Source organism: Cydia pomonella, chromosome 6 (genome assembly GCF_033807575.1).
Source record: "Cydia pomonella isolate Wapato2018A chromosome 6, ilCydPomo1, whole genome shotgun sequence".
NCBI classification, from domain to species: domain Eukaryota; kingdom Metazoa; phylum Arthropoda; class Insecta; order Lepidoptera; family Tortricidae; genus Cydia; species Cydia pomonella.
In genome coordinates, this window is record NC_084708.1 from 24,396,906 (window position 1) to 24,423,841 (window position 26,936).

Here is a 26,936-nt window from a genome sequence, read left to right on the forward strand (position 1 = left end):
CAGATTAGTGTCCTTGTGCTACTAGTACGACCCGACCGCGTGACCCGCAGTCCACACTTAAGAAGGGAGTTGTCGTTGTCACTGATGTGTGAGTCTTTAGACTACATTTAGTGATTTTTGCGTTTTCTTTGTACCGAATAATATCACGCTAAAGACGTTAATAACAACCGACGTCAAAAACAACTAGGTTCTAGAATTTTTGCCACGTAATAAAGATTACCTATTTATTGTATGCTTATCGTTAATAAATTGCGATATCTTAAAACTTTAAAGGTCCCCTTTTTCAGTTTTTCTTAAATATCTCGTAAACGGTGGCCCATAGCAAAAAATGTTCTTTAACGTAAATAATATATATAAAATTGCCTAATCGAAAGATTCAGTGCACTTTTTCGCTAGGATCAACATTTAAAAAATATTAAAGCGGGAAAGTTAATTAAAATCAATTTTATGGTCCATTTTACTATATTTTCGTGAATAACCCGTAAATAGCAAAAACCTTGTTAAACGTAAATAATTTACACATTTTTTTTACAAAAAAGATTCAGTAAACTTTTTGAAAGTATCAATATTTAAAAAGATATTAAAGGGGGAAAGTCAATTAAAATCAATTCTAAGGTTCCTTTTCTTTCGTTTTTCGTAAATAATTTGTAAAGTATGATCCATAGCAAAAAATCTCTCATACATAAATATTAACCATAATTTTTTTTACAAGAAAGATATATGAAACTTTTCGCTAGGATCAACATTTAAAAAGATACTAAAGCGGGAATATTAATACTAATCAATTTTAAAGTCACTTCTTAGTTTTTCGTAAATAACTCTTAAATGGCAGCTCATAACAAAACAGGTTCTTATACATAAATAATTAACATAATATTTCCTACAAAAAACATACAAAACACTTTTCTCCAGGATCAATATTTAAAACAATATTAAAGGGGGAAAGTAAATGACAAACAATTTACAAGTCCCTAATTTTTTTGTTTTTCGTAAATAACTCGTAAACAGTGGCCCAATGCAAAAAGTTCTTTATACAGTAATAATAGAAATGTAATTTTGTACAACAAAAGTTCCGTAAATTTTTTCGCTAGGATCAATATTTAATGAGATATTAAAATTCATTATAATCAGTTTCCAGGTCCTTTTTAGGGTTCCGTACCCAAAGGGTAAAACTCCGCTGTCCGTCCGTCCGTCTGTCACCAGGCTGTATCTCATGAACCGTGGTATACAGTTGAAATTTTCACAGATGATGTATTTCTGTTGCCGCTATAACAACAAATACTAAAAAGTACGGAACCCTCGGTGGGCGAGTCCGACTCGCACTTGTTGGGTTTTTTTAGTCAGAGGGGCAAAGTTACTTACAATGAATCCTCAGGTCTCTTTTTCAGTTTTTCTACAAAAGACATGCGGAACATTTTTCCCTAAGATCAATATTTATTAAGGTTTTAAAGCGAGAAACACAAATAATGTGCAGAATTGATTAAAATTAACTTTCGCGGTTTAATATCTCAATAATATTGATCCTAAAGAAAAAAGAATAGAAATCTTTTTTCTAGAAAATTTTATGTAAAACATTGTTGTAGTTTGTAACCTCTTTTGTGCTGACAAATATTTAGTTTTCTAGTTCTATTTTTTGATATATTTTTGATTTGCTTAGTTACCTCTACTTCGAATAAAACACTCATGTCATAAACATCTCTTTTAACTCTATTTTTTACAAATACCTAATTTCCTAATTTCTACAACACGTTATCAGCACGAATGCTATAATTAATAATGGAAAGTTGAGTTTAAAGTGTATTACGTAAAATATTGAGTTGTAGTGTTAGTGTGATTTAAAGAAAAAAATACAAAAAGTAAAAATGTCACATGAAACGGGAGATACTGCGAGTGTTAGAAATTCCCCTTCGAGCGCATCTATTCCATCTTTTTGCTTACGGAGCAAAGATGGATATCCTGCATGGAAATTCAAGATGCGCAATTACCTATTGCACGAGGATCTGTGGGAGACAATCGGTGGCTACCCAGAAGGAGACACGACCCCTGCCCCTACAAAGGTACGAAAAGATTCGAAAGCACTAGCAAAAATATGTTTGACAGTAGATGGTGCGGCAATTACTCATGTTAGATGTGCAAAAACCGCAGCCGAAGCATGGACATCTTTGCAGAAAGCTTTTGAGGATAAGGGAATGGGACGAAGGCTAGCTTTAGAGCGAAAAATGTACAGGTTGAGTCTGTCGGACTTTTCGAATATGGAACTGTACATTAACGCAGTTATGTCAACCGCACAGGATCTGGCGGATATAGATGTAGTCTTAGAGGATAAGTCTATTGCTGCAATACTTTTGGGAGGTCTCACTCCAAAATACGAACCTCTCATTATGGGTTTAGAAAACTGTAATGTCGACGTGACTACAGACTTAGTTAAGACAAAACTGCTAAATGAAATGTCTAAAGATGCGGCTATGCCATCAGAATCCGTTTTTCATGCGAAAAAGAAGCCGAAGTTAAAGAAGAAGAATATTATTTGTTACGAGTGCAAGATGCCTGGACATAAACGACCAGACTGTCCAATAAGAAGCAAGAAGGAAAAGACCAGTGCGGTAACTATTAATAATATGACACTTACAGCACTTAATACTTCTGGCAGCTCAAGCAAGGACATTTTTTATGTAGACTCGGGCTGTACTAGACACATGACTTCTAGACGAGATTGGTTTCAGAATTTTACGATACAGAATCAAGGTACCGTTACTGTCGCAAATGGCGAACAAATTAAGTGCTGCGGAATTGGAAATATTTCAATAAACACACCCGAGAACGTGGTCAACAAGATTAATGATGTTGATTTTGTACCAGATTTAAAAGCTAATTTGTTGTCTGTACATAAAACGGTTGAGAAGGGTTTTGTATGTGTTTTTGATATTAATGGATGTAACTTTTATAAATCTGATAATTTTCGTTTTACAGGTGAATCTGTTGCTCATGCCTCGCCCTGTGGTGGACTGTACGTTTTAGACGGTACTGTCAATGTTCCCGAGAATGTGGCAGATAATTATATGACAAAGGATGTGCACTCTGACTGTCAGGATAATTATCAACTTTGGCATAAGAGGCTAGGACATTTGTGTCGCATAGGCATGAACCAACTGAAGAATCACGAGGTAGGCGTAAAATATTCAGTAGTAGATAAAAATAGTTGCATCGCTTGTGTGGAAGGTAAACAAGCGAGGAAACCTTTCAAGAAGGTAGCGTTTAATAGGGCTACTTCCCCCTTAGAGCTGATCCATATGGATCTCATGGGACCAGTGTCTATGACCTCTTTTCAAGGCAATAGGTATATGCTTACGATAGTAGACGATTATACGCGAAAGGTGTTTGCTTATTTTATTTCTTCCAAAACAGAGGTCAAAAATAAATTTGGTTTATTTCAAACTTTTGTTGAAAATCAACTAGATAGGAAAATAAAATCGGTTAGGACTGACGGAGGTAAGGAGTTCGTTAATAAGGAGTTTGTTGATCACCTTGCTTCAAAAGGTATTGACCATCAAACGACAACGCCTTACAGTCCTCAACAGGTTGGAGTCGCGGAACGCACACATCGTTCAGTTACAGAGAAGGCGCGGACGTTGCTTGCTGAAAGCTCACTGTCGAAAGCATTCTGGGAAGACGCATTCCAAGTTGCAGTGTACCTGAAGAATAGGTCTCCTCATCGAGCCTTAGGTGGACAAATTCCTTATGACAGGTGGTATGGTCGTAGAAGTGATCTTAGTCACCTGAAGGTGTTCGGATGTAGAGCACTTGTCCATATACCCTCATCTCACAGAAGGAAATTAGATGTCAAGGCACAGGAAGTGATTTTCGTCGGCTATTCAAAAAATCCAGGTACTTACGTATTTAGGCATCCTGCTAACCCACGAAAAATGTTGATGTCCAGAGATGCAACCTTTTTTGAGAATTGTTTTACAGAGCTAAAACAGAGGTCACCAGAACCTGAGGTACAGTCAGACTCAATTTTATCTTTTGAAGATAAAAGAGAGACCGAGTCTGACAACTGTCAAGATTGTCAATTTTATGACTGTGATGAAAGTAACGACGCGGCGCCATCACCTTCGCCGATAAATCTAGAAAGTGCCGAAGATTTAGTATCTACAGAAGAGCGAGAGCCCTTCAGTGAACCAAGGCTACCTAGTGCGGATGAAGAGACAGCAACTATGGAAGAGGAATCTCTCCCTGAGCCGAGATACCCCTCAAGAGATAGGAAACCACCAGATTTCCTAACTTACAATGTGTCGACGGTTGATTCTAGCGAACCTACGACATATTATGAAGCTACTCATGCCGATGATGCAGATAAGTGGAAACATGCTATGGCTGATGAGTATAATTCACTGAAAAAACTCCACACATGGGACCTAGTCGATAAGCCTAATAAAAAGGTCATACCATGTAAATGGGTTTACAAGATTAAAAAGGACGCGTACGGTAATATAACGAAGTATAAACTATAAAGCGAGACTCGTCGTAAAAGGTTTTCATCAAGTCGAGGGAGTAGACTACGATGAGACGTTTGCACCAGTGATTCGCCATTCTTCCCTCCGCACTTTATTTGCCATAGCTGCAGAGGTGGGATTAAGAATGAAGCACTTAGACGTTGATACCGCGTTCCTAAACGGAGATTTAGAAGAAGAAGTTTTTATGGAGCAACCTCTGGGTTTCATCGAAAAAGGCAAAGAAAACAAGGTTTGTTTGCTGAAGAAATCCCTTTACGGCCTTAAACAGGCACCGCGAGCATGGAACAAAAAGTTAAACGAAACGCTTTTAAAAATAGGTTTTATAGGAACTCCTTCCGAGCCTTGCGTATATACGAAACTTTTTGGTAAGGAACTCGTGATATTGGGTATCTTTGTCGATGACATTATAGTATTTTTTCAATCAGATTCAACGTTTGGCACTGTCAAAAACGATTTGTTGAAATATTTTTCACTAAAAGATCTCGGAATATTAAAATGTTATTTAGGATTGCAAATCGAATGTAATTCCGAGTGTATTAAAGTAAACCAGCGAAATTATATTCTTTCAATATTGGAAAAGTTTAACATGAAGGATTGTAAGACTGTGGATACTCCTTTAGTTAAAAAGAATATGGAAAGAAGAACTGATGGTCAAGTAGGTGAGTCTTATCCGTATCAGAACTTATTAGGGTGTCTCATGTATCTGACGGTAAACTCACGACCCGACATCGCTTACTCTACAAGCTATTTAAGTCAGTTTAATACGTGTTTTACTAAGGAACACTGGAATGCTGCCAAAAGGGTTCTGCAGTACCTGAAGGGTACTTTAGACTATTCCTTGGTTTACAGGAAGAGTGGAGAACCTTTAAAAGGCTTTTGTGATGCGGACTGGGCAAATTGTCCGATTGACAGAAGGTCGTACACCGGATACACCTTCAAGTTAAGTGGAGGTCCAGTATCCTGGGAGTCCAAGAAGCAGCCTACAGTGGCCTTATCATCAGCCGAATCGGAATACATGGCACTAGCGTCTGCCACGAAGGAAGCATGCTACTTACGTCGGTTTATCTATGAGATAACAGGTAAATTGCATATAGTTAACTTAGCTTCTGACAGTCAGAGTGCCATCAACCTCGTTCGAAATCCTGTACACCACAACAGGACGAAGCATATAGATATCAGGTTTCACTTTATTAGGGAAAAGGTGTCAAATAACGTTGTTAAATTAGAGTATATCAAAAGTAGTGATATGCCTGCCGATGTACTTACGAAGCCACTAGGACCTATAGTACATAAACGGTGTATACTTAACTTAGGATTAGAAACTTAAGTTTTTTCTTTGTTTTTTTTGTGTTTGTCAGGCACAACTTCGATTAAGGGCGGCTGTTGTAGTTTGTAACCTCTTTTGTGCTGACAAATATTTAGTTTTCTAGTTCTATTTTTTGATATATTTTTGATTTGCTTAGTTACCTCTACTTCGAATAAAACACTCATGTCATAAACATCTCTTTTAACTCTATTTTTTACAAATACCTAATTTCCTAATTTCTACAACAAACATAAATAATGTTTGAACGTGTTTTGCTACGGGCTACCGTTTACGAGTTACTTACGAAAACTAAAAAGGGTTTTTAAAATTGATTATTATTAACAAAACCCCCCTGAAATTAAAAACAAATGAGGATTTTTTTTCTACACCTCCATCTACGTATTACATCAGAACATAGCGGGTTTAATAAACAAGGCAGATGCGTTGTCAGTTCATTTAGATGAATTTGAAGGGAAACAAAGACCTATTGATGTAATATGCATTTCTGAACACTTTATGATGGAGGAGTTAGGGGATCTGCTAACTATACCGAACTTTAAACTAGCGTCATCTTTTTATCGCGACCAGCGCAGGGGCGGCGCTTGTATACTGGTTAGATTGCAACACGAGTATAATGAATTAAACGATGTAAAAAAACTATCCGTAACAGGTTTAATGGAATGTTGTGCAATTGAATTGGTACGTCATAAAATTATTATAATATGTATGTATAGACCTCCGCAGTCAAACGTTACTCTTTTCTTTGAACACCTTGACAAATTACTTAAGAAAATATGCAACAGTACAAGTAAAAGAGTAGTATTATGCGGAGATTTAAATATTAATATTTTATGTCGTAAAAAAAACTCCCTGGAACTTGAAAATCTTCTATCTAGTTATAATCTTCAATTAAAAATAAGGGAGCCGACTAGAATATGTAGTAACACATGTATTGATAATTTCGCAGGCAATATTAAAGGATGTAAGGCAGAAGTTATAGACCTTGGTTTGTCAGATCATACTGCTCAATTACTAAAATGCCCAGTAAGGAAAACTTGCTCCATTAGCACATGGCGTATACCTAAACGTGATTTAAATTCAGAAAATATAGAACTGTTTAAAAAATGTCTTGGCAGTCTGTCTTTTTCTGAAGTAGCGGAATTAAGTGATGTAAACATGGCCTTTGACTCGTTTCTGGATACGTTTTCTTGTTTTTATAACCTCTGTTTCCCAATGATGAGTATAAAACTTAAATCTACTCGAAAATCGAAGTGGATATCTCATGGCATCAAGATATGTAGTAAAAAGAGAAGGTCATTGTTATGGGAGTACCGTTTATGTCCCACTGCCCAGAATAGAGATAGGTTTAAATTATATAATGCTAGATTTAAGAAAATTTTGACTCTTACGCAACGCTCACAAAATGATCACTTCATTAAATCAGCGAGTAATAAATCCAAGGCAACTTGGCAAGTAATAAATAAAACCAAGCAACAGTTCCCTAAGGAACCGATTAAAAAAATTGTTAGAGATGATGCTACTATTATTACAGATCCAACAGACATAGCAAATGAGTTCAATAACTTTTTTACTGATCATATACCATCAGAAGGCACAGCTCGAATAGAATATGGCATAAATGTAAACTGCATTCAGTCTATGTACATGAAACCAACTATTCCTCATGACATCTTCACAATAATTAAGTCTTTGAAAAACACTAACAGCGTCGGACATGACAACATATGCACTAAAGTGGTAAAGGAAGTGGCACACATAATTGCTGTCCCTCTTAGTTATATTATTAATTTAAGTATTGCAGCTGGAGTGTATCCCGATAACTTAAAGTCTGTTATTGTAAAGCCATTGCATAAGAAAGGTGAAAAAACAAATATAAAAAATTACAGACCAATTGCACTGGCAACAATTTTCTCAAAAATCTTTGAAAAAGTTATATATGAGGCACTGTATAGTTACTTAGAGAAATATAAACTTTTTGCTACAGAACAAAAAGGTTTCAGAAAACAAAAAACGGTAAATATGGCCATATTTGATCTTGTACAGCCCGTCATAGATGCTATGGATAGGCGTAATTATATTTGTGCAGTTTTCATGGACATGACCAAAGCCTTTGACTACGTAGACCATACGATTCTCTTAAAAAAACTCAATGCGTATGGAATACGTGGGAATGTGTTGGACTTATTCAGGTCATACTTAAGTAACAGAGATCAATATACTGAGCTCACTCAAATTTGTTTGAGGACTAAGCAGCAGAAGTCTTTTCAATCAGATAAACGTAAAATAAAGTATGGTGTGCCCCAAGGAAGCGTTCTTGGCCCTTTGCTGTTTCTACTTTATATCAATGACCTTCCACGAAACATCAAATACCCTATGGTCCTGTTCGCTGATGACAGCACCGTTATAATAGAATGTAAAGATATTGATCACTATGAATCCGAAATTAATAATACAATTGTTGACATAATTAAATGGCTTAATATAAATAACTTATTGATAAATCTAGATAAGACTAAAATTATCCATTTCTACCAACGAAAAATACCTCCTCCAATTTGCTGCAAATATGAAGGTCAATGTATAGAGTCTGTTACCGACACAAAGTTTTTAGGGGTACAAATTGATGAAAACTTATCTTGGAAAGCCCATACGGAAGAAATGTGCAAAACACTTAGTCAGTATGCCTACGCCCTACATATACTATCCAAAAAAGCAAGTTCTCACGCAGTTTTAGTAGCATATCATGGTCTTGTAGCTTCAAAGTTGCGGTATGGTATTATCTTTTGGGGAAATTCCACAAATAGAGAATTAATTTTTAAGGCACAAAAGAGGTGCATTAGAGCAATGTGTGGCCTCAAAACACTCGACAGTTGCGTACCATATTTCAAAGACTTAAGAATTTTGACGGTGCCCTCGCTTTTCATTTTTGAAGTGATAATATTTGTAATAAACAATACAAGCTTGTTCAAAAAGCATCTCGATATTTCTCACAGAAATCTGCGACCTAAGCATATACACAATCTTTGCACAATTCCTGCAAAAACATCATTGTTGCGAAAAAGTGTGTATTACTTGGCCAGTAAAATATATAATAAATTGCCGATTACCTTTAAGTCACTAAATATATTAGAATTAAAAAATAAGCTAATGACACTATTAATTCATAAATGTTATTATTCCATTGCTGATTATTTAAATGATGACTTAGAATGATATGTATACAACAGTTTGTTTTTTTTTTTAAATAGACATCTAATGGACATAATATTTATGAATTATATGTAATGATACAAATTTACAAATTTATATTTTGACAATTTCAATTCTTATAAACTACATATGTACCTGATACTCATTATTGAATTGTCATAGCTGTAAGTGAGCATGATAGTTTTGTTTCTAGTATTAAGTTTAATGTTTTTGTACGCCGTTTGGCAAAATATAGTGAAACTTTACATATATAAACTGACCACCAATGTAACTCTACCTATATTTACAAAAATAAAACACTTACTTACTTACTTACTTACTTAACATTCCCGCTTTAGTATCTTTTTAAATATTCATCCTAGCGAAAAGTGTGCTACATATTTCTTATAGAAAATTTTATGTTACTTATTTATGTATGAGACATTTTTTTGCTATGGGTCATACTTTAGAAATTATTTACGAAAACTAAAGAAAAGGAACCTTAGAATTGGTTTTATTAACTTTCCCTCTTTAATATCTTTTTAAATATTGATCCTTTCACAAAGGGTACTGAATCTTTTTTGTAGAAAGTTTTGTGTAGATCATTTATATTTTACAGAGTTTTTTGCTAATTGCCACCGTTTACGAAAATATAGAAAAATGGACCATAAAATTGATTTTAATTAACTTTCCCGCTTTAATATATTTTTAAATATTGATCCTAGTGAAAAAGTGGACTGAATTTTTCTTGTACGAAATTTTATTTAGATGATTTGCGTGACAGAACATTTTTTGATATGGGCCACCGTTTACGAGTTATTTAAGATAAACTAAAAAAGGGCCATTTAAAGCTAGCAGCCGCGTCGATGCAATTGTCTCACGTGCGCTCCAAGCGATATCATTGTCGCTGGTTACGTTTAGAATTATAGTTTGGCATGCTATGACAGAAATATTTATATGTATTTCTGTTGCCGCTATAACAAGAAATACTAAAAAGTACGGAACCCTCGGTGGGCGAGTCCGACTCGCACTTGTCCGGTTTTTTAGTCAAAGAGGAGCAAAGTTACTTACAATGAATCCTCAGGTCTCTTTTTTTAGTTTTTCGTAAATAATTTGTAAAGTATGACCTATAGCAAAAAATATATATGTGTATATAAACAATTATAATATTTTTTTTTACAAAAGATATGCGGAACACTTTTCCCTAAGATCAATATTTATTAAGCTTTTAAAGCGAGAAACACAAATAATGTGCAGAATTGATTAAAATTAACTTTCGCCGTTTAATATCTCAATAATATTGATCCTAAAGAAAAAGTTTAAAAAATCTTTTTTCCAGAAAATTTTTAGGTTAAGTATTTATGTTTAACATTCTTATTGCACTGGAGCACCGTTTAAGAGTTATTTACGAACAACTAAAAAAAGTACCTATGAACTGATTTACCCCCTATAATATCTTCTTAAATATTGATCCTAGAGAAAAGTGATCTAATTATTTTTTGTAGGAAATATTATGTGCATTCTTTATGTGTAAGAACGTGTTTTGCTACAGGCTACCGTTTACGAGTTACTTACGAAAACTAAAAAGGGTTTTTAAAATTGATTATTATTAACATTCCCGCTTTAGTATCTTTTTAAATATTCACCCTAGCGAAAAGTGTGCTAGATATTTCTTATAGAAAATTTTATGTTACTTATTTATGTATGAGACTTTTTTTGCTATGGGTCATACTTTACAAATTATTTACGAAAACTAAAGAAAAGGAACCTTAGAATTGGTTTTATTAACTTTCCCTTTTTAATATCTTTTTAAATATTGATCCTTTCACAAAGTGTACTGAATCTTTTTTGTAGAAGGTTTGTGTAGATTGTTTACATTTTACAGCGTTTTTTGCTAATTGCCACCGTTTACGAAAATATAGAGAAATGGACCAGAAAATTGATTTTAATTAATTTTCCCGCTTTAATATCTTTTTAAATATTGATCCTAGTAAAAAGTGTACTGAATTTTTCTTGTAGGAAATGTTATATAGATGATTTGCGTGATAGATCATTTTTTGATATGGGCCACCGTTCACGAGTTATTTAAGATAAACTAAAAAAGGGACATTTAAACCCTCCCTCCCCCGTACACAATAGCGCCACCCCCATCTATCAGTACTTTCAGTATGTTATGTAAGGTACCTTTATCTACAACTATGCCAAAATTCGCTTATACACGAATTATTTCCCCGTTTTTTCGTTCGTTTGGTGGCCTAATACGTACGACTCGAATTGAATAAATTGAATTTAAGAATATAAATATTTAAATTAGACACATCGCATAACCTACCTACTTCATTTGTAGGTACGATAGAGACTATACTTACGGTAGGTACTACACAGACAGGCAGGCATACGGCAGGTCAAAAAAGAAACAAGTAGAAATATTTTTTAAAACAGTAACCTATGCACCTAGGCGATACGCGAATGAATAGAGAAGAAGCAAGCTGCCACCGCCGGGTAGGCGCGGCGCGCGCGCTGGCGGCGGCCGGTACCGCTCCCGCACCCCGCTTGTACACCCCGCTCCCTACACACTGCTCCCGATATGTTAAGTTTTTAATACGCTCGTTATTTTTTTGGATGTTTTTATAGTTGGATGGAAATAAAACTGTGATCTTAATTCAATAAATAAAATGGATAGAGAAATTTTTCATAGCGAGTAAAAAGGCAATTTCTGAAAATAGTATAGTTACATGGATTTTTTTTTAGATTTTCATTTTGTAGCTATAAAACGGCAATAAAATGGCATTCCAGTGAAAAAATTAGACGGAGTAATTTTCCGGTCCAAGACACGTCCAAAAATTATATTTTATTAATATTGGTATTTCTGCTGGGATATTTTTTTTGGATATTTCATATATTGTTGTAATTCGTTACATGAATATGTCTAGTGAAGAAAGTTTGAACGGAGCATTTTTCCGTAAAAAGATATTAACGATTTAATACTTTAGGTATTTACTTAAATCCTATTATTATTATTCTTTGGAAATTAAGACAATACTTTTTATTTATTGATACTTTATCATACTGTAAAGTTTTTTCTGGCAGAGGAGTTACTGCGGGGTCCACTACCTTTATTTCCTACACTAAGGCGGCCGCTTGCCGCGTCGCCCGCCGCCCCGCTCGCCGCGCCGTACGCCGCGTGCGTCCAGTCTGCGGCTCAAACCTAATTTCAAAGGGACTACGTTATTTTAACCTAGTTCTTATTTGCCTCCCTCTTTCCCCATAGTCAGAGGGCTTACCGCGAACCACGTTCGACGTGTTGCCTCTCTGTCGCACTTGTACATCTGTAGGTAAGTGTGACAGGGAGGCAACCCGTCGAACGTGGTTCGCGGTAGGCCCTCAGATTAGTTGGATGTCAATGTCAGTACTGCATTAGCACTGGTCTATCGAATGTCAGGAAGTAGTTCTAATGTAACTTCATAGACTTGACCTTATGCCCCTTCGAGCAACACCGGCTTCCGACAAGTCAGAAGGGAGGAGCCTAAGCGATATCTTCTGCCATTTTTTGCGGGGGGAAACATGCACACAGTCGCACTTCTCACTCACTACATACAAAATCCAATCTGTAATGACGACACAAATACATAGAAAATGACACTCGTCAAAGACAAATCTTGCAGACCTCGATCTCTTTTTGTGTACGGACGAGTCACAAGGTGTACCGCCATAGGCACAGTTGTACCTATGCTTTGGCAGGGGGGAAATAGTATGAATGCCGTCTCCCTTCCCTGTGTTGCTCGAAGTTATGCCCGGTGCACATCTATTCCAGTCCAGAGATCGAAAGCAGCGCTGGACTGGACTGGATCATATCGTTGACATTCATTCGACGCGTTGTTGAAGCGATGTCATGAATCATATCGTTTACATTCATTCGACGCGTTGTTGAAGCGGTAACATGAATTGGGCTACGTGGAATTAAAAGTAGACAGTTAATCAGTCATTTCACTGGACTGGAATGCTCACAGGAATGAGTATATTCCAGTTCCGGCTTATATTATTCCAGTGGAATTCCAGTACTGCTTTCGATCACTGGACAGGAATGCTATATTGGAATAGATGTGGATCGGTTATATTCCCAAACTGAAAAAAAAAAACCTCGACTTCAATAAAACCGTGTAAAATATTAGCGCCTCCAATGGTCACGTTTGAAAATATAGATACTGACGATAAAGTGCCAAAAATATGTATACACCTTAATATATGGGCAATAAGGTTGTGTATACATATTTTGGGCACTATGTCCGTATCGATATTTTCAGACGTGACTGTACAGTCGCCATCAGATATATCGGACCGGCCTAGGCGCTCAGAAATATCTGAACACGCCTCTATTGTCAAAGAGTGCGTGGTCAGATTTTTTAAGAAACTCTGCTGCTCCGATATATCTGATTGCGACTGTACAACAATGATGAAACTCATGAAACACGCGACGTTATAGAAATGTAGTTATTTCATATTTCGAGCATTTCGCTCGTTGGTAAGATGAATGATGAAGAAAAGTGGCGTTAATATTAAATACCTATAATAATTATTTGATGGTATCCATCATCCGAAATGAGCTGTCACTAGCATGACTTGGTGGAAGATTTAGTGTCTTTATTTTTAGCTTTGAGATAGGACAAAGAAGTCTACTTATACATACATATATAGATTGTAGTTTGAACATTGATCACTGTACCTATCTAAGTGCGTGTCGGACTCGCGCACCGAGGGTTCCGTATTGGTGTAGGTATATATTATTATATGATGTAACTAAAAATTTACGGTATTCGCAATTTTTCCTTTATCTGTGCTATAAGACGTTCCTTCGTACCAAATTTGAAGATTCTAAGTTCACGGGAAGTACTCTGTAGGTTTTGATTCCCTTGCGAGTGTCGAAAATTTGTGGCATAAACGACTGTATTTTTTGATTGCGTTGCGTCTCCAAGGGGCAGTAGGCCTGAGTATTTGATATAAATTCTAGCTTGATACCTCCACGCGTTCCTGAGAAAAAGGATCTTGACAGACAGACAGACGGACGGACGGACAACAAAGTGATCCTATAAGGGTTTCTTTTTTTCCTTTCGAGGTACGGAACCCTAAAGATAGTACAAGTTAAAGTACACGTAATAGTAAAAGTTTGACAGCGATTCAGGGACGAATTATGCTGTCCCTTTCTTATGTATGGTCTATCTTATTACACTGGAATTCTTCCCTTCGGCCATTTAGGGTAGTCAAAATTCTAGTCATTATCTTATCTGCGGTCGTACACGCAAAGGGACGTCAAGTTGTGCCAACCCTAATAATTTCTCGGAGCAATGCTAAACCGAACGGAGCCGAGAATGCCCGAAAGGAACAGAGGGCCTACCGCGAACCACGTTCGACGTGTTGCCTCCCTGTCACACTTACGTGCGAATTTACAAGTGCGACAGAGAGGCAACACGTCGAACGTGGTTCCCGGTAGGCCCTCAGTTTCGCCCCCCTGGCTCTACGCCAGAATTTACTGTATACCGCAGAATAGTGAGAGTAGTACAACCTAAACTGTAGGGCTAAGATGGTCGCCTCTATATCATTTGTCACCACGCCTGTCACGTTCTAACATGTAAGTGCGAAAGTGACGCATGATATGACAGCTGATAAAAATGCGACCATGATACCGCTGCAGGTTTAACTGGTAGAATTTTAAACAACAACGTCGGATAGGGAGCGTGCATGAACTATAGGAGGCAGCACAGGAGCCGTCAGATTTTTGGCGTGAGGCGTAAATGTGATGTTTTTTGTTCCGATGTAGCCCACAAGATGGCAGAACCTACTATGCACAAGAAAACACTTGACGTGTAAATGTGCCTGTTTATGGTACCGATTCAAACCACAAGATGGCAGACCCTCCAACGCGCACGGTCCCTATACTCGTAGCTTGTTGGTTAAAAGTCTTACACGAAAAAATAAGATAGCCCGTAATTCAATTACCTTAGTAGGGATTTGTGGCTTGCGCTAACAATAATTTATGGTCCCTTGCCCTTCTCCCAACAGTCCTTAAATCTATTTGTAAATTGTGAGGCATCTGACAAAGATTTGCTAAGACATTCGAAATGTGATAGGTAGATACAGATAATGAGGGGGGGGGGGGGGGGTTTAGGATCGGCAACGCGCATGTAACTCCTCTGGAGTTGCAGGCGTACATAGGCTACGGAGACTGCTTACCATCAGGCGGGCCGTATGCTTGTTTGCCACCGACGTAGTATAAAAAAAAAAGTCAAGTGTAAAAATATGGGTGACATGGGTGTACACATTTTACTCAAAAATATGTCCCATACCATCTTATTCCAGTGTAATAAGAGCGTAGTACCATATTTATGAGACGATTCTTTCGATACATATTTTTGCACTTGACTGTACCTACATAGATCTACTTTATTGTATAGGTATTAGCGACAAGATCACCTGTTATTTATAGAACCTACATATATGAACTTTGTATTTTATTTTCTGTTTTATTTTCGGGGTGTAAAATACACAATTACACAGTTATCTAAAGTGAACGCCCCTATAATGGGACTGGCACCAGTAATGGGATGGTATAGACAAATCCTGTAAAGTTAAACAAGTCTTTACCATCAGTTTTTAAACTTTGGCAACATTTCGCCTTTAACAAAGGTCAAAGAGTTGCTTAATTTTTTTTTTCTTTGATATTTGTTAGTTTGATCATGAATGGTACCATACATCCCATGACTGGAGCAAAAAACCTAATTTTAATTTGGTAATAATATTGAAACCAGTAGCTTTCATTAAATACATAGAAAACATAAAGGACGGATAGGACATTCAACTTTTAACGCATAAAGTGGAAAAAAAAATCCAGGTGTCGGTGAAATATCAAAAATACTCCAAATTTTCTCTTTTATGTCCCATGATTGGTGCCGTATGCATTGTGAAGTTTTTAGTCAACATTTGTTAGAGTGGCGATTCTGATTCAATTCTACTTACACTTAAGAAGCGGTCTTTGCCCCACATTGGAACCGATATAGGCTGATTAAAAGTAAAACTTGTATTAATAAATATTTCATCGATTGTTCCAGAAAACAACCAAAGACGTTCGCGTTCGACCACTGCTTCTTCTCGCTGGACTCTTCGCTGCCTAACTTCGCCTCGCAGAAGACCGTCTTCGAGTGTTTGGGACGGGACATCCTCGACAATGCCTTCGACGGGTACAATGCCTGCATATTCGCGTACGGACAGACAGGTAAGGTATATTTTTATCATATTTATTCTTCTTTTGTGTTGAGGTTCCTTAAACAGTGTGGTCCATGACCTTTATTGACCTGACGGCAATGCAAAAAATGAACAAAAACTATCCAACTTAGTCTTTATATTCTAGCTGATTCTCACATAGGCACGTGGGGGTAAAGTCAGATATCACCATATCAGATAGAGTAGATAGACCATAAACTGAAAAACTCTAAATCGCGACCATGTTTTTCATATTAAAAAATGCATTTATTTCAGACAACTTTTTGGGCTCATAATTAGTTCGTAAAAAATGTTTAAAAATAAAACTTAAACTTTCATGCAGATGGGACCAGTGCCTTATCAGGCCATTGTCCCACCTGTCGGCCACGACGCGTCGTGACCGTGAAACGTTTTTGTTGATATGAATATTATATTTTCTAGATTAATGGAATATTGTATAACAGTTTGTATACCGAATAATAAATACGTGTACCTACATTCGAATCCATTTCGAGACGCGCACTGCCAAACACTCGGTCTTCCTATCTTTTTGGACAACTATATTAGGAAGCCAATCCATCTTATGAGAAATGAGATTGCCATTCTGAATTGTAGCAAAAACTTGTGATCATCAGTTTCATTGCAATTCCTTGGAACACAGATAATAGCGACTTATCCTTTTATTTTTTATTTTTATCATAAACTGACTGGCGATATCCCCACCTGATGGAAAGTGGAGACAGGGCCTTAGATGGAGCTCACCGGTTCAGTAGTAGCCTATTCACTCTTTCTTTAAAGAGACCGAGGTCATATTTATCAGGGAATACAGATGGCGGGAGCGCATTCCATTCTTTAGCCGTCCGTACCAAAAAAGAGGAGGCAAACCGTTTCGTGCGAACAAATGGAACATTTACCACGAACGGGTGCATTCACTCCCCGTGCCTGGATGTCCGATGATGGAAAGGGGAAGGTGGGATCAGCTCGTGCAGTTCCTGTGCGCTCTCCCCGAAATGTATCCGATAGAACACCGATAGGCTAGCAACTCGACGGCGATCCTCAAGGCTCTGTAACTTTTACTTGATATCTCTATTGATTTATCTTTCCTTTTATCGGAGCGAAATTTAAGCGAAATCAAGTAATATTTTATCGCGAAAGACATTCGTCGACATTGGCTGAGGTCTTCATTAAAATGTAGAATTATTTATCAGACGCACAAAGACACTCAAACTAATTAATAACTTGCTGCGGACTGACTTTCCACGAATTATTTCGAATAAACAATTCCACCAATAAATAACCACAAACCTAAAGCCTTTAATGTCAATAACCCAATTCCTAAAGCTCGCTTCAAAACAGGAAAATCGTGATGACGTTCAACTCCCAAAAGACAGATTCCAAGAAACTTGCTTCGTACTTACGACGTATCGCTTCCAAGTATGATTCGACGAGTTACGACAGCCTCTATGCTTAAGAAGGTTGTATAGATGGTGAAATTTGTATGTAGTTACGACGTTTTGGAATTAAGTTAGGGTACGGTAGCCGGCATGGCGGCGCTCGTGCCAATTCGTTGGCCGTAAACAGTGCTTACGTCCGAAAGATGGATGTGGTTTGGCTTTGGGATAAATGCATCCGTTATCTGTTTAGGAAGAGATTGCTGGAGGCTGGTGAATGAATAAGGTATCTGAAACGAAAAGGGGATTTTAAGATTAATCTGTGATATGGGTTATCAAGGGAGAATTATTTTATTGTTACGATTTTATTACTCGATTGGTTAATCTGTTCAGATGCATATGTACTTTTCTATGCTCATATATTTTTGAAGCCTTGGATTTGTTCATATATTTATGAATTCGACTGTACGTAAGATCTAGTAATTAATATTTGTCCACAAACAGAACCGCTTCAATAAATGCATTCAGAACGTTACATTAAAACGCTGTACTCGCTGTGTGTCTGTGCTGTGTCGCTGTAAAGTAGTTTTATACCGACTCGATAAAGTTTAAAATTCAATTGACATGTCGTCACTTCTACCACACCCAACCGTTGATCATTACAAAAGACAACCTTGTTCTAAACGGATAACGTTGAAAGTTCAATGAATCTTAGAGCTTTCTGATTTCGAAGCAGATCAGTCAATATGGACATGTAATGTAACGTATCGGTGCTTATTGGCTATCGATCTTTATATATGTTGTTAGGCAAAGTTTGTTGATGAAGATGAAATGGAGTTGGTGTATATCTTGTGATTTAGGGAATAACAAGTTATACTCGTTAAAGTTTCGCATGTATACATTTATTTTGTGGTAAATGGATTGCTAGAAGTTTATTTATATGTGATAAAATGCAAACCTGTGAATACAAATCTTTGTGATTAAAATTGAATCAGTCAAAGAAGGAGAATCACGTCCTTGAGAGAATGGACGAAGATCGGAACGTAAAAAGAGCGTACCTGGGTCGCCTAGCAGGAGGACGTCCTATCGGACGCCCTAGGTATCGCTGGAGCGACATGGTGGAGGCGGATCTGCGCGAGCTTCGAGTCGACAATTGGCGAGAGGTCGCACAGGACCGAGAAAAGTGGCGCTGTCTTGTGTCGGAGGCCAAGTCTCATTTTGGGTCGCTGAGCCAACGGAGTAAGTAAAGAAGGAGAATAATATTGTTTGGAGCCTGTCGTGTCCCACTGCTGGGCAAAGGCCTCCCCCCAATCTCTCTGATCTCTGTCCAGTGCTGTGTCTGGCCACTCCTTCAAGGAGTCCAGTTCATCCCGCCATCGCCGGTGAGGTCTGCCAGATCCCCGCTTCGTGTTTTCGGGCTCCCACTCTGTAGTGACTTTGCTCCACAACTCATTCGGCATTCGGCAGACGTGACCAGCCCAATCCCATTTCATCTTGGCTGCTTTCCGGAGAATAATAAGAGAGAATAATAGGAAAATAAGTGCCAGGATAAGCTAAGTGATTCTGGCCCCCTTGAGTTTGGGCTTGTAATTATAGATTGTGTGGCTCTACATTACTCATTATTGTGCCATATTTAAGTATCCTAAACGTTATAGTTTTTGTAAAAAAAAAAAACTAAATTTATTTTTTGTCTGATATTTTTTTTTCTAGTCAACCAATTTTAACGTGCTTGGCATATATTGTACATTTAATAAAGATGATTAAATGACCATAATTATATTTTCATTATGTCATAGAACAAAAAAAGAAAAAAATTCAATTAAACTTTTCAGATTTTTTTTTTCTTTTACCTTCAATGGTATGGTAACTAGGTCAAAAATTGTGTAAAAAAACGGCGCAAAAACTAAACAGGTCATAATCGTTGGAGTTGCAGGCGTCCATAGGCTACGGAGACTGCTTATCATCAGGCGGGCCGTATGTTTGTTTGCCACCGACGTAGTATAAAAAAAAAGTTTTCGTGCATTCATTGCTTATCGGGCAGCTATTGTTATCGCCGTGCAGTGGTGTATCATACAAATAAAAGAAAAATAGTTATAGCTAGTAAGTGTCTCGTTTAGATATTGCCTCGCAATAGTAATTTGTGTCCCAAGGGAGGAAAAGTAGGCATTGCGTGCCGCGTGTAAAATTGTCACCCGAACCGAAGGCGAGGGTCGCAAACACGCGGGATGGAATGTCCTACGATTCCTCCCGTGGTGCGCATACTATTTTTCTGCAACTTTGTTTAGCACAGCGGGAGGAAAGTTAACGCTTTCCGCCCGGAGGGCAGAAAATGTTGTTTTAGGGATAGTTAAGTTTTACTAAAATAAATTAATTTAGTATGTAAGGTGTTTGTTTGAAAAATTTAATATAAAGAGTTTCTTTTCGCCTACAAACTGCCATGCAGTTTGGCGAAGCTTTGAAGAAAATATTGTACGAGTATGTTAAGGTTTATGTAAAAAAAGAAGTGATTGAATTTTCAACGACTCGGGCGGATTTCACAAAGCTTACCGGAAAATCGCCGTTTGTCCGATACATATAGCGATTAAAGGTATTTCTAGTCTTTTTATAAGTAATATATTTAAGTTAACTTTTATTTATTTATTTATTTAAACTTTATTGCACACATAAAGAAAAATGTACAAATGGCGAACTTAATGCCAAAAGGCATTCTCTACCAGTCAACCATTGGGTCAAACAGAGATATTTGTGTATGTTGGTGCAGGAAAAAATAATAACAAATAATAAGGAAAAAATTAAACGTGAAGTCAAATAATATTAAAAATATATAAATAGTCAAATACTACTACTTATATAATGTATAAAAAAAGACTAATACATATAATTATGTACATATACATGATGGTGAACCTTATTTAAGTTCTTCTGACAGAAGATGCTTGCGAAGTAGTCGTTTGAAAACGGGTTTGCTTGGGGCTTGTCGAATAAAGAGAGGGAGGGAATTCCAGAGACACGTATATCATTATATTTGTCCATAAGATCTGATATGTCAGGGTCAAAAGTGACCTTTTTGGTTGAAGAAATGTTACTTATGACACAGACAGATCAGATCCATATTCCATACCTAATCCAGATCTAATTAATAACCTGTTATTATTAAAGTCAGAAAACGCCTGAAAGACAATTTATTTACACCAATGTCCAATGTATCACTCAGGGTCTCATAAAATATACAAAGCTAACAGTCAAGGGTCCATGTTGCCAGCGTCTTGAATTGTATTCTTCTCGGGCGTTGTATATTTCATAAAGACTGGATTCTAGACCTTGAGCACACTAGCGGCGAGATTTGATTTGAATATTAATATTGTAGCCTAAGGTTTGGAGCAAAATGAACTACAGTTTGATATAATAATACTTTTATTAACCTATTTTAGTTCCAAATAGCTGGGCAAAGGTTTCCTCTCGTTTCCTCAAATCGACCCTGCCCGGTGTACATTGCCCGCCAATTATTTATTTATTTATTTAACCTTTACCAGTCAACCATTGGGCCAAACAGAAACTTACAATTGGTGCGGAAAAGAAAATCAGTACAGAGAGATAAAAGTCACTATCGAAACACTACTATTATAAATAAACATGCATAAATACATAGTATTATAATAAATACAAACATATACCATATATACATACATATATATATTTGAAATATTGTACCCATTTAAAACCGTCATATGGTCTTACAATGTTGGTGTACATCCGAAAAGTATTTACGTAATTGGCGTTTTTAAGGAAAATTTGCTCTGTGCCAATTCGGGTAGAATACAAATCGTCCCACCATCACCTTCTCAGTCTGCCCCACTATCTACTTAACTATTACAAATATTGCAATAAATATTAGATACTTACTTATTTTCTATGAATTAGTGTCTTTTCTAAGCTATAGGTAGACCAAAAATTCAAAACACAAAAAAAAAAAACAATTAATTACAGAATATGAAGAGAATCGGTTGAAATATGAGACGTGTAAGAGAACAGGATATATACATACGAAAGCCTTTTTGCTCTTGAAGCTGAAATGGAGACTTTCCCTACTCGCCTACTCGGTCAGTATATTTTAACGTTGAAAATAAACATGGGTACGTGTTGTCTCGGGGATTAACGGGGAGGCGTAGGTAGTGTTAGGTTTTTGGACAAAGCTTGTTGCGGATTTTATCTTGTACATTTTTGACGAAGCCTGTGGCGGATTATCACTTATGTATTGAACGAAGTTTGTTGCGGATTCTGTTTAGTAACTAGTATATACACTTTTGACGAAGCCTGCGCTGTAAATTTAAAAACGTTAATACGTTGCTTCTTCTTCTTCTGCCTAAGCCTTTTTCCATTATCAGCTTTCTTTGTCATCTTTCCCTATACATGACGATATTTTGCAAGTTCGGTGTAATTTTTTATGTTTTCCAGGTCATTTTCGATCGTTGTCAGCCAAGTAGCAGAACGTCTTCCACGCCACGTTTCGTCGTTGGTAGAAAACGACAAGTTGCTGAACATAGTTTTTGTAGTGGCCAGCATTCAGTGTGTTCTAGGCTCTATTTGGCTCTTCTCGTGTAATTTTAATCTTATTTATCGCTTTGTGTTGTAAAAATATGAATTCCTACCCTTTGTGGAATAATAATGAGGGCGCGGTGATAATTACATTTCATTGGTATTGTGTCAGGATTCGTTGACTTGCCGCCATATATATATATATCAGGAAAACAAAAATAGTAAAATGTACATAAGGTTCTATTAAAACTAACTTACACATAAAACATGCATTTTCCTCAAGGACAGTCCTCACCAAGATACACAGTCCAATTCAGTTTACTTATTCTAATTATGATATGAATATCTATTTCGTATTGGCACAAACTATTGCATATTGGTAAACAAAAACATACAATTTATAGCATCTTACATGTAAATGCTATATTTACAAATAACAATAGTATAGGAATTCTTTATATTAGGTATTATTTTTGGTGAATGCTCAGAATAAGTAAAATGAATGAATAAATGAATAATGTCCTGTGGGACGGGTTACCTTAATACCAACTTAGCAAATTTTTACATTAAATAAAGTTAGAAACGCGTTCGTTTTTAGTAATTATGTTTGTTGGGTTAACATAGGTTTCCTTTTTTGATTCAGTTTTAACATCATATTGTGATTTAGAATAAAAAAAAACATAAACTTTTAATCTTATTTTACTACGTCCTCGACGATTGCTCCCGTTGTTGGTGCATGTGAAATAAAGAGAAAGTCGTCCATGAGATGCGCGCCAATCACAAACAGGATCGTCATGGTCGTATCGAATCCACTTTAAAACTGTTCTTCTTCTTTCTTTTCATCCTGTTACCCCCTGCTGGAGTGTAGGGCTCGAACCATTTTCTTCCACTGACTGTTTTCTTTAAAAGTGTATTTTCGTTGTTAAATCTGTATGGGGCTCTGGTCTTCAAATTAGCGATGTGCCGTTCTAGAAATTTTCCCGAGATCAGTACCCCTAGTGTAATTTTGATCGACATCATAACGTGACGAACGCGTTTGCGTTAAGTCTCATTTTGTATAGGATTTTGATTTTCCAAAACGTCCCGCTTGGCGCGCTCTTTCTAAATCCAATACAAAATGTGACTAAACGCAAACGCGTACGTCACGTTTCGAAATCGAATTTATTTACACTAGGGGTACAGTACAAGAAATTTACCGAAAACTTTCTTGCATTTCTTGGCAACGTTCTCTGAGAGTTTTACTTTCGTCGCAAAGAATTATTTTATTTTATCGCAGAGTGGAGGAGATAAGACAAATACCATAGAAGCTTAAAAGCAAATACTTGGTACCATTCACAGCGATATAAAAAATATACTAATTGATAGATGACCAGGAGTAAAACAATACAAAATTGCCCAAACAAGTTATTTGAGGCAAAAGTTATACAAAAAAAAAAAAAATTGTTCATAACTTATTCATGCTAACAAGATGACGTTCTGGAGAAAGTAGGAAATTTTCGGGAATTTCTTCGGATAGGAATTCTCAGAAAAGAGCATGTTCTCATCGGCACATTACTACTTCAAACGTTTATATTTCAAAACTACTTTTTTTTTATACTACGTCGGTGGCAAACAAGCATACGGCCCGCCTGATGGTAAGCAGTATCCGTAGCCTATGTACGCCTGCAACTCCAGAGGAGTTACATGCGCGTTGCCGACCCTAACCCCCTCCCGCCCCTCGTTGAGCTCTGGCAACCTTACTCACCGGCAGGAACACAACACTATGAGTAGGCTCTAGTGTTATTTGGCTACGATTTTCTGTAAGGTGGAGGTACTTCCCCAGTTGGGCTCTGCTCTAGATCTGGAATGACATCCGCTGCTGTGCCCTACCACACAGAGCGAGATGACATTCACAATGACCATACCTCTCTTGTGGACGTAGTTTAAGGACGTACCCGGATCCAAGTAGTTAGGGAATTATGGGAATTCTGAAGTGATTCGTTTGTGTCGCCCAAGTGACTATAATTTTAAAAAATAACGAGATTCGAATGAAGGCAGATAGGCAAGTGGGTTACGCCGTTAATATTTAACCGTGTTATTTCTCACTTGCGACCTTCAGAAAGCGAAATAGAAATAACACAAACTGGACCGCGATTTCGTGTAAGTAAACAGTGTTTTTAGAGTCCTATTTGCTCACATACAGCACAAATAAACATAAAATACAGCGACATTTTGCTCAGAAACCCCACAATTCATGAGTTCTCAACTCTTTCGACTGCGCTTTAGTAATCAACCTTATTGTGTTGTTATAAGGATTAATTTTGAAGGGACTTTATGCTCATGATAACTCGCAATTCATAAACCCGTAACACCTTCGGTTACGTTAGAGTAATATCGACCTTAGTGTCGGTGTGTAAGGTTTAAATTGAAAGGGACAGATATGGCAGCTAGATATTGTCGTACCTGGTATTATTACAAATAAAGTCACAAGTCCTTCGGCCATGCTTTTGTAATATCAACTATATTGTAGTATTTTTAAGGTTTAAATTTGAAAGGATAGTGGCATTAGGGTTGTCAGGCATTGTACCTGGTTATTAAAAATTCCTTCACGTTGGGGTTAGAGTCAAAGGGCGCAATAATAGTACGTGTTTTAGTAAAGGGCCCGCAATATGGATGGAACTATCTACGGTATATTGAAACAGGGACATTTTGGTAAGGACTAGGACGAAAGTTGTATCGACGTAGTTAGCGTTAGACGGATCAGTACCCCTAGTGTAAATAAATTCGATTTCGAAACGTGACGTACGCGTTTGCGTTTAGTCTCATTTTGTATTGGATTTAGAAACAGCGCGCCAAGCGGGACGTTTTGGAAACACAATATCCTATACAAAATGAGACTTAACGCAAACGCGTTCGTCACGTTATGATGTCGATAAAATTTACACTAGGGGTACTGATGAAACTGAAAAAATATTGTGTACGGCACTTTTTGCGTATTTTTACCAATAACCTTAAGTGCTACCGATATGCTTAAATTTATAAAGTGAAACCTAATAATAATAAAACTTACGGGCGTCAAAAACATTAAGTTATCAAAAAGTAAGATATTTTCTTCACTCCCACATGATTGATAAACCTAATTTATTCATAGATTAGCATTGTCTTTGCGCTTTCTAAATTGCTTGTTCTCACGTCCTCCCACATAGAGTCGGAGTGGCATCGACATTTATGAAATCTGAGCTATGATTAAACAACTACTAAAAAAAAAACAGAATACAAAAATATATAACGTATAACGTTGACGTAACTGGTGATGGTGACCGAAGAGTGGCGGCTTCCTCACACAAGGGGTCATCCATTAATTACATCACACGTTTAGGGGGAGGGAGGGGTTCAAGAAAATGTGACATGTTGTGACAAGGGGAAGGGGGAAGTCACAAACTTTGTGACGTCACTAACTTCATCAGTATTTATTAATTTTTTTTATTCGCTGTACAGCTAAATAACTAGTTTTTGGGACGATAATCGTTTTATGCGATTAATTTTCTTTCCTAATCGGTTTTGTGTTATAATTAACTACTAATATTTCTTTTGTCAAAAATATTTTGATAAAATATCAATAGTACCTAATTCGCTTCACCGATTTTGTTGAAAATAATTTCCAAAAATGTGACGTCACACCAGGGGGGGAGGGATTTGCCAAATTTGACCAGCCTCCGTAGCCTATGTACGCCTGCAACTCCAGAGGAGTTACATGCGCGCTGCCGACCCTAAACCCGCCCCCCCTCATTGAGCTCTGGCAACCTTACTCACCGGCAGGAACACAACACTATGAGTAGGGTCTAGTGTTATTTGGCTGCTGTTTCTGTAAGGTGGAGGTACTTCTCCAGTTGGGCTTTGCTCTAGATCTGGAATGACATCCACTGGCTGTGCCCTACCACACAAAGCGAGATAACATTCACAATGCCCATACCTCTCTTTTGGACGTAGTTTAAGGACGTACCCGGGTCCACCAAGTGTGACAAGGAGGGGGAGGTGTAAAAAAACCTAGAAATTCGTGTGATGTAATTAATGGATGACCCCCAACGTAACGCATTGCGATACCACGAGATAATACCGCTAGCTATTTGAGATTTAAGCTAGTTATTAATTTTGTTTAGTATTTGTACAGTTACTGTTACTCGGTATTTTTATTTCGGTGATTTCTAAGTCGTGCCCTAGAACCACTTTTTATGACTATGCAAAAAATCCACAGTATCATATTATATTTGAATCAAATACTAATTGGATTCAAATATAATTACATAGTTTATTTTTTCTTATTTTTCCAGTGAAATTAATCTTATACTAAGTAATCATGGTCACCCTATGACTTTTGACATACGCTCTATGGAAAGCGACGAGACGTCACATTGAGTAGGGTGACCAAATTGTATGCGAAATTGTTTTTTTGCTACTTGTCATCTGTTTTAAAGAGAGGTATGGGCATTGTGAATTTCATCTCGATTTGTGTGGTAGGGCACAGCCAGTGGATGTCATTCCAGGTCTAGAGCAGAGCCCAACTGGGAAAGTACCTCCACCTTACAGAAAACAGCAGCCAAATAACACTAGACCCTACTCATAGTGTTGTGTTCCTGTCGGTGAGTAAGGTTGCCAGAGCTCAACAAGGGGGGGGGGGGGGGGTTACGGTCGGCAACGCGCATGTAACTCCTCTGGAGTTGCGGGCGTACATAGGCTACGGAGACT

General features: G+C 37.2%; 1 protein-coding gene across 1 annotated transcript in view; it reads left to right on the forward strand.

Moving 5' to 3' along the window:
• Window positions 1-26,936, forward strand: part of LOC133519352 (kinesin-like protein KIF13B) — a 350,907-nt gene that overhangs the window by 146,837 nt on the left and 177,134 nt on the right. Inside the window, exon 3 of the mRNA XM_061853395.1 lies at window positions 16,134-16,297. Coding sequence (XP_061709379.1) covers window positions 16,134-16,297 — 164 coding nt within the window. The remainder of the gene's footprint in view (window positions 1-16,133; window positions 16,298-26,936) is intronic.